The 8,404-nt window shown below is 45.8% G+C and overlaps 1 protein-coding gene across 4 annotated transcripts; it reads right to left on the bottom strand.

Moving 5' to 3' along the window:
- Positions 1-926: 926 nt before the first annotated feature.
- On the bottom strand, positions 927-8,102 carry LOC125706277 (transmembrane gamma-carboxyglutamic acid protein 4-like). 4 transcript variants are annotated; one of them, XM_048972891.1, is made up of 8 exons: positions 8,027-8,102; positions 7,632-7,737; positions 4,112-5,431; positions 3,674-3,763; positions 3,109-3,272; positions 2,998-3,025; positions 2,696-2,837; positions 927-2,575 (listed from the first exon to the last, which is right to left on the bottom strand). In XM_048972891.1, exons 4-8 carry the CDS (start codon positions 3,750-3,752, stop codon positions 2,296-2,298), a joined length of 693 nt encoding a protein of 230 aa, XP_048828848.1. In that variant the 5' UTR covers positions 3,753-3,763; positions 4,112-5,431; positions 7,632-7,737; positions 8,027-8,102; the 3' UTR covers positions 927-2,295. The 4 variants fall into 4 exon arrangements, with proteins under 4 accessions (XP_048828848.1, XP_048828850.1, XP_048828849.1 ...); XM_048972893.1 differs by lacking the exon at positions 8,027-8,102 and having other exon boundaries at positions 927-1,855; positions 2,399-2,575; positions 7,632-7,736; XM_048972892.1 differs by lacking the exons at positions 7,632-7,737; positions 8,027-8,102 and having other exon boundaries at positions 4,112-7,012.
- Positions 8,103-8,404: the final 302 nt, after the last annotated feature.

Below are 8,404 nucleotides of genomic sequence, written 5' to 3'. Positions count from 1 at the left end.
AACCCACTGAGCCACATACCTCAACGAAGCGGAGACCGTGACTGGATTCAACCGAATCTGGCAAACATTGGTCTCAGTTTAACGTGGTTGCCTGTGTAAGTGTTGCTCTGCAAATACTGGCAAACCTGCTACCCTATGTCCTGTATCCAGGGCTTTATTGGGATCTGAGCCTGTATGTGTGCCCTGTTTGGCTGAAGGAAGCGCTTTCCGATACAAGCAACTTGTGTCACACGCCCATATTCTCCTAGGCATTCATGAGCCATCAGCCCGAACAGGATCTAACAGCTGAAAACATCACCTTTGTCCTGGATCTGGGAGTGGTGAAGACTTCGAAACTCACTGAGTCACACTTCGGCATGTGCAGGCCCTTAATGGTTATGCATGGAAAGATTGTACATCCTGCCCTTGCGCAGCTAGATCTCATTCAAAAAACAAACAGGAAAAACATGGAGTGCTTCAGACCGCCTGCACAATGTTTAGCTGCATCATCGGTAGTGAAGGAGGCGGGGATCGATTGCTTCTGCCTGTCATTCATTCATTGTTTGACAGCATTCTAGACCTCTGGCCATTTTCCTCCCCCTATGAAAAAAATTCTTTATTGTTTTAATTAATATATAATTTAATAAATGCAAAACAAGCCTTAGGTTCATTGTAAAATAATTTTTTTTTCTCCTGTGAGGCTTCATGTGTAAACATGAACGTTTTGCTTGTCCACAAAGAGAGCAAACTGTGTTGTAAATTGTGTTTGCAGCACCACAGCAAGACAAATTAGAAAAATAAGAATGATCTCAGCGAGACCAGAAACCAGAAGGGGCAGCTGTACTTCTACAGAGCTGTACCAGAAGCAAACCGCATTCAGCTTCGTAGACGAAGACGAAAGACAATGCTGTGGTCGTATTTAATAATTTCAAGACAACCGCACTGGATTATACTTCAATGGACATTTATTTATTGTTAAACTTGCCAAGGCTCCTTTAAAGCTGTGTGTACGTAGGTTTGGCTACGATGAACACCCTAATTGAATCAGCAAGATTGTTCTGAGATGAGACCGTTTGCTTTAGAGATTTTTAAAGATGTTTTCCACGTTAATGTTTTATTGGCATCAAAACTGTAGCTGGTACAAAAGTGGGACAGTTGGTATAAAGCCAAGAAACAGCTCAATAGGAGCTGAAATAAATAAGGAGCTGAAGAGATAAATAAGGCTTCTGCCGTTTGACCCTCTGTGACTGAAGCCAGAACTTTCTGTGTAAAAGCTGAATTTGCCTGGCAGAAAACAGCTGCCTTTGAAACTGCCCATGATCTTCAGTGTTAATACCTTCAGTAGAGAAATAAAGTCATGGGAATAACACAGATATGATTAAAAACAGCTCCACCGCGTTCATTATGGTGCCTTGGCCTGCAGAGAGTAAAGGTGTGTTCTGGGTCAGGTGGGATTCTTCTCTGTGAGGCTTTCATTGTTCTTTGATGCAACTCAGCAAAGCAAATAATGTTATTCCTGATTAAATACCATTTATATCAGAAGAATTAAATACATAACACTGTCCCTGATTTTCATTGTAAGGGGATTTCAATCTATAGCAACATCTACAGATGTTCCAACCCAGAAACTTTTATAGTTAATGTGCTAATGGCTAACTACAGCCATTATGAAGCACATTTAACATTATAAAAATCTGCAGAGCGATATCTCAACTGAAAAATAATCGCAGAGATTGAGAGAGGACACACTGTACAGAGACAGTAAGATGTAGTCCGAGTGTCTTCACCAAACTGAAGCAAAGGGGAACCTTCTGGAAGCTTAAGGGAAGTGGTGTCTTCTGGTAGATTTTACCGTTGGAAGGTCCCAGGCTTCGATCTGAAAGTCAAAACGACAGGAACCTCAGTAAGACCTTCACTGCATCACACACACAGTTCTCTCCTGAGTTCCTGGGTTCCTAAAGGAACTACACTGATATCAGTTATAAGCATTACAAAAATACCAGATGATTCGGTAAATACTAGACATATATGGAGCTGCAGAAGTCCCCTCTCTGTTTCCACTGAGTTCAGAAGGGTGATGTATGCCTCAGCAGGTTAGCCCTCCGTTCTTCTGATCAGAAGGTTGCTGGTTCAAATCTCATACTGGGTAAGGTACACATCTCAATTGCGTAGGGCCCTTAAGTTGCTGCAAGGGTACTCAGAACCCAAGATTTGTGGCTTAAAATGAAGAGCAGGATGAAATAACTCACAAATTCTGATGTAGCCAAACTTGTTCCAATATCAAATGAAACTTCAATCATTAACAGAGAGATCTGTCTAATGGAACCTGGCCCCTATGCAGATAAAGTCATTGACAGCAGTGCGGTGTATTGTAGTGGGGGGAGGAGCGACTGCAGGAATTTTAATGGTGTGATCGCACCCTGGGTACGGAGGGGGGGGTACATCTTGGGGCCCGGAGCTGGCTACAGCCTCCTCGTAGGTTGGCAAGCCGGAAGGGTCCGAGGCGATCTCATCCTGCTGTAGGCGCCCGGGCTGCATGGAGAGCTCCTCCAGGCGGCGGATGATGAGGGAGGCGTTGCTCCTGCGAGGACGGGCCCTGCAAGACCATCCACCCATTACCCACCTTCTACATCTTCTCAGGAGGCAATTGTCATGTAGGTCTTTCCCGACTAAAGGATCAGCAGCACTGGGGCCTAGACGAGGTCGGTCCTCTTACCGGGAAGATCTGTCAATCTTCCATCTCATCGCATTCGGACGGCAGCACCAGAGCAGCGCGATGATGACGATGGCCGCGCTGGCCGCAATGACGCCAATCAGGAGAGCCGGCACGTCCAGCTTCGACGGGCGGTTAACGTGGCCTGGCGGGACGTGACCACAGCGAGCACTGAACCCTTACGCAGCGTCAGGCAGTAAGTGTGCAGCGGCTACAGCATGCAGATGCAGATGATCACAAATCGCAGGGCTTTCCCTCCAGTGATGTTCTCACTGGAATATTTACAATATTACGACGTTTCATACCCTTGATGTAGTGCTGCCAGAAAGCATCCTGAAAAACAAACGTTCATTCGGTGATCATGGTGCCACAGTAAAAATGACGATTTGTATATTTTATAGAGCAGTATACTCAACTGTTTCAGGAATATTCTCTAAGATCTCCCGGGATTCCTCATAAGTGCAGACCTCCTCCAAACACTCCCGCTCCAGGTCCCCAGCAATGAAAAGCTCAAAGTCCAGACTATTGAACAACAGGTGTCGACCAAGGAACTTATTTGGCGTGTGGTCCTTCAAAAAAACTGCCAAGCAGACATTTATGATTACAACACAACACCCATTCATGATATCTGACAAAACCTACGGATAAATAGATTTTATTTCTTATCGTTTATCGGATATGAATTACAGCGAATGTATGTGGATGCACGCGCTTGTACGCCGGCATCTTCTAAATCAATGTAATATAATACAGTCTATTCATACAATATATGAATGTGTGCTTATGTTGCCTCTTATCCATCTCAGCAAAACCGTTTCACAAACAAATAATTGGATCTAAAGGTGTACAGAAACTGGGGTAAACACGGATATGTATACTACAATACTCGTAGCTGTAAACGGTAAATCTGCATAAATGATGTGTGTGTGTGTGTGTGTATATATATATATATATATATATATATATATAATTGGATCTCACCTTCACTAGTCGCTTGCGTTAACCTCCTCGCAATTGCACAGGGAAAAAACAGGCACAATAAAAATGAGCATAAGAACATTGCTTTCCCACCTACGGCAGAACAAAACGGTGATTAGTAAAAATAAAAGCTCGCCATTCATACGTAGATACAAAGCAGGCTTGCCTGTATGAAGGGCTTTCTGCGGCTGCTCACTTAAAAATAAATAAATCAATTAATTAAAAGCCCACTTACTTCGCCGTAGAGCTATTAAAATACCCGCGGCGTTGAAGGTTTACCGTCGGATAATATAGTAAACTAACGATTTACGGGTAAAAATATTCCGGAGGAACCGTGGCGAAGAGCCGGGAAGATGTTGGTGATGAAATGCTAGGAGGCATCATGGGCGCTTTCGCTTTTCCTACAGCAGCTGCGATCGCAGCGCTTTTTGCGCAACCTACCTGGCCGGGGCTGCGCAATGGCGACGGGAAGGGAGCCCGAATAAGCCCTATGCCAGCCGGGTATCCCTCTACGACACGATCACCAAGCCCCAAACACTGAGCATCGGCCTGACATGCTGGTTTTCCTCCTCAGGCTCTGTACGGTGAAAGGGGGGCTTCATGAAACCTCAGCCTGCTGTTAGAGGCACGCCCCCCCCCCTCCTCCCCCCACTGTACGGCAGCAACATCAGCTCCGGTCAAATAAAACGCTGATCTTGGTGGTTTGTAAGCTGCAGGGACAGTTTGGGGGAAATGGGTAGATGAAAGGATGCTTCCCCACAAGTATTGGGGCAGTGTTATGTTACGTCCTGAAAGACTTGTTTCTGCATGAGCTGATTTACATATTCATAGGTAATTAACTCTCAGACCTAATTCCGGTGACCCAGTTTTTAAGTCACGTTTTCAATTCTCCTTATAACTATTCATCGCCTAGATACAATCTCGGAACTTTCCTGGAATTCAGTTACTACGCTGCACCTAAGCTGCCCATACATGCCTTGAATCCCAAGAGGACAGAAGCTCCTAATTAAGATCCTGCAAACATCTGTACTGTGTAACTCCTGACGGATGAGACACTGTAACACATCCATCAAGCGTAATCAACAGCACGACAGATTGCAACCAGCATTCTGTTTGATGTCAGGACCAGTTTCAATAATGACAAAGTAGGCGGAGTCTCGACTATCACATATACATGCATAAAACAGGACTGGTGCAGTGGTGCAGAGGTTAGCACTGCTGCCTCAGAGCAAGAAGCTCCTCGGTCTGATCCTGTGGAGTTTGCAAGCTTCTCCAGTGTTCACGTGGGTCTTCGCCGGGGGCTCCGGTTTCCGTCCTAGGCTCTGCCCCCTGTCCCATGCAAGTGGTTATAATAATGGATGGAGGATGGATAGACATGCATAAAATTAATATAGCATTTATTTTTAATATTATTTGGCAACAGATACAAATTGATGCTCTTCCGACATGGTACATGACACTGGGGAAGCCCCAGTTAAGTTAACACACGTGGGAAATGTAAAGTTTAGATCGAAAGCTTGCTTGATTTCTGTGTAAGGTGCAGCGTGGCCACACCTGAATGACTGCTGGGCATTTAGTGGGTTTGGCAGCCTGAGTGCTGCATGGCAGGAATTGGTTCGCTGCCACCCCCATGGAGGTAAGCGGTCTCACCTTTGCCATGTCCTGCTCGTGTGACAGGCCCAGGAAAGGATGGGGCCCAGTCACCCACGAGGTGTCCTCCTACCTGCAGCGGTTTCCATGGATACTGTTTCATTCATTTAGCTGCAGAAGTCAGAACCTCATTTCATCATGCAAATCACCTAGCAAAGGAATCTACAGAGTCTTTGTTGCTTTGCTAGAACCTGACATAAGCTGCCAGCTTGGTACTTGCAAAAATGGTTCAGGGCCAAGATGACGCAAAGGAAAAATGCATTTATTTAACAAATACTTCCGTCCAAAGCAACATACAAGTGATAATCAGAGAGGACAGTCAGCTTGATGCAGCTGGGGACCTTACTTAAGGGCCCAATGGTGATTTGATTACTCTGCCAGCCATGGGATCCGAACCCACGACCTTCTGACACGAGCACAGAGCCTTAACCTTCTGAGCCGCACAGCGCCCAAAAGCAGTACATTTTCACCCAGTAGATTCACCATTCTTATATCCACATATACCTATATTATTTTGTTCAAAGCGATGTCCATTGGGACAGATGTTGCATGCAGTTAAGGAACGTTGAATTGTTAGCTTGTGCCGATCCATAAAAGTCAGCAGAGAATAACAAATCGCAGACATACTCCTGCCAATGTTGACTCCTTGCCATCATGGCATCAAGCCCTTTTGTTTGCAGGCTTCGGAGCCAGAAGGTGGTCAGACCGGAACGTGTCTGGGACTCTCAAAGCATGGATGATGCGCCTGGGGATGTCACTACTAGGGTCACACAATGCCAACCCGGCATGGAGGGCGCACATTTGCCTGCATGGGGCACTGGCCACCTGTGGGTGTCAATGCCACCCTGCTGGACTTAGTCCTCTGTATGGATGATCCACCAATATTTCATTTGAAACCTGACTGCAGACTCAGGGCAGGCAGGAAGAGCGACTACCATGGGTGCAGCTGCACTCTGTGTCGGGGATCTAGTCTGTAAACTACCGCTTGAATCACCAGCAGAAGCTGAACCAATCAGAACCTGCTCTTTGTATGACATCATCTCTCTATACCAGAGGGACGCCTAAAATGGTGTGTAGGTTGGAAAACTGTCTCTGATCAAAAAGTTGCTGGTTCAAAGCCCAGGAGTGGCAGAGTGGTTCCATCACTAGGCCCCTGAGCAAATCCCATAGCCCCAAATTAATCCCTGAACTGCAAGATCCGTCCCTTTTCTGAATAAAAAAAAATCTCCCAACTAAATAAAACATAAAACCATAATGTGTAACTTTCATGTTTCCATGGAAACCACAGGCCCAAGTAAGCCTTACACACAAGGATGCTGTCGTGTACAGGCTCCAGGTCAGCCAGAATAAAAGCATTGGCTTATACCCTGATGAGACTGCAGTACACGAAGTACCTGATGGGGGGCGCCTTTTATGATGGAAGGAAACAGGCAACATCACAATTGAGACGTCCTGCTGAAATCAGGAAGGATGCCAAAAAGATTTGGCAGTCAGAGAGGATCGACCAAGAAACATCTGCTGCAGGTACGGCAGCAGTGTGCAGAGGGCGCCACAGAGCTATAGCCCCACCCTGCTTCAGCATACTAACCGCTAGCCCTCTCATGTCAGGGTGCCTGTGCTCTGTAACCTCGACATCCTGGGGGTGGGGGGCAATCAGCTAGTAGTGTGACTTAGTGACACTTGCGCCCGGGGTGACAAAATGGCAGCCACCGCCACCCCCCATGCCCCCCCCCCCCCCCCCCCACCACCACCACCTCCTATACCCCCCTCCTAAAATTCAAGCTTCTCACACAAGCTTTCAGACAGCGCCCCCCCACACACACACACATCTCTATCTCCAGGATCAGAAGCTGGCATCCCACACTCTTCATCACGCTCCCCTACCCTGGGGGGAATGATACGGGAGATTAATTAAAATCCAATTAATTAAAAGAGTGGGCAGATAGATTACATAAGGAAAAAATAGTCTATTCATGCAAAGCCAAATGACATTGCAAACTGAAACGGAATAAATAACTCAGCTCCATAAAAAAAACGTGATTCAGTGGAAGGACATTTTATCTCTTCAACCGGATTTCAGATGCCAGCCAGACCACATGCTTTTGATAGACTGATAATGCCCTTAAAGTTTTTTTATAGTATATTTCTACAAATATTATAATCTGTTAACCCACGGTTGGTATTTCATATCATACATTTCAGGAAAAATATGTGTTTAAAATTAAGGGCATTGAATTAATGACAGTAACAGTCTCCAGTTGTAATCATTCAGGCATAAGAGATCCCACTCCGCTAATGGCAGGCTACTGACCCCTCTTATCATTCACGTGTCTAAGGCTTCAAGGACGATCTGCTCCAAATTCACATGGTGACCTAGAGAATCTCCTGCCGTTTGAGTCTACTGTGGATTTGGAGCTCTGAAAGCAGAATACAGACATTCAGGTTCAGTGTCACACTGTCACAGCCCCCCATCCCCTCGGTCCACTCCCGTCGCCAAATTTAGAATTTATAATCAACTTCAGTGTCATTGCAAAAAGTACAATTACCCAAGCAACGAAATGCTCTTTGACACCGGCTTCGAATGCGCAAACTTAGTGCAAACGTGCTAGACACATCTGTACAAAATATATTTTCAAAAACGAATTCACAAGCTTCACAGCTAACGGAGCAGTACGTCTAAATAAGATATGACGGAGAGATGCATACAGACATCCAGGTCCACAACCTCAGTTAAAAGTCCGGCATGCATTCCGAACAGATATCGGCAGCACCAATTTGGTCGCCGGAAATGACGCGAGATGACGACCCTCGACTCCGTGTCCGAGATCCGTGTCGGACTTTTCGCCTCCGATTCGGTGCCCGATGCGCCCCCGCGTGGCTCTCTGTGGCAGTGCGGCCCCGTTCCCATACTTACTAAAACAGTGGGCTTTCTGTTCTGCCTCTTACTCCAAATGGTATACATAAATAAACATAAAATTAATGACCCAACTGCAGGAAGAACAAAACTTTCTGTTCTAACATGCATAAATCTGTTGAATGTATTGTGTAAAATGTATCGTGCACGGTAAATAAACGTCTCTATAA

This window comes from Brienomyrus brachyistius, chromosome 13 (genome assembly GCF_023856365.1).
Source record: "Brienomyrus brachyistius isolate T26 chromosome 13, BBRACH_0.4, whole genome shotgun sequence".
NCBI lineage: Eukaryota > Metazoa > Chordata > Actinopteri > Osteoglossiformes > Mormyridae > Brienomyrus > Brienomyrus brachyistius.
The sequence above is the reverse complement of the archived record's forward strand: the minus strand, read 5'-3'. Positions and strand labels throughout refer to the sequence as shown.

What these genes read in the sequence shown, in the direction of transcription:
- LOC125706277 (XM_048972891.1), bottom strand. Translation starts at nt 3,752, where the DNA reads ATGTTCTTATGCTCATTTTTATTGTGCCTGTTTTTTCCCTGTGCAATT. An exon ending in TAGAGAATATTCCTGAAACA is followed by an intron (nt 3,026 to 3,108) that starts GTTGAGTATACT and finishes TTTGTTTTTCAG; the next exon opens with GATGCTTTCTGGCAGCACTA. An exon ending in AAGATTGACAGATCTTCCCG is followed by an intron (nt 2,576 to 2,695) that starts GTAAGAGGACCG and finishes ATGGTCTTGCAG; the next exon opens with GGCCCGTCCTCGCAGGAGCA.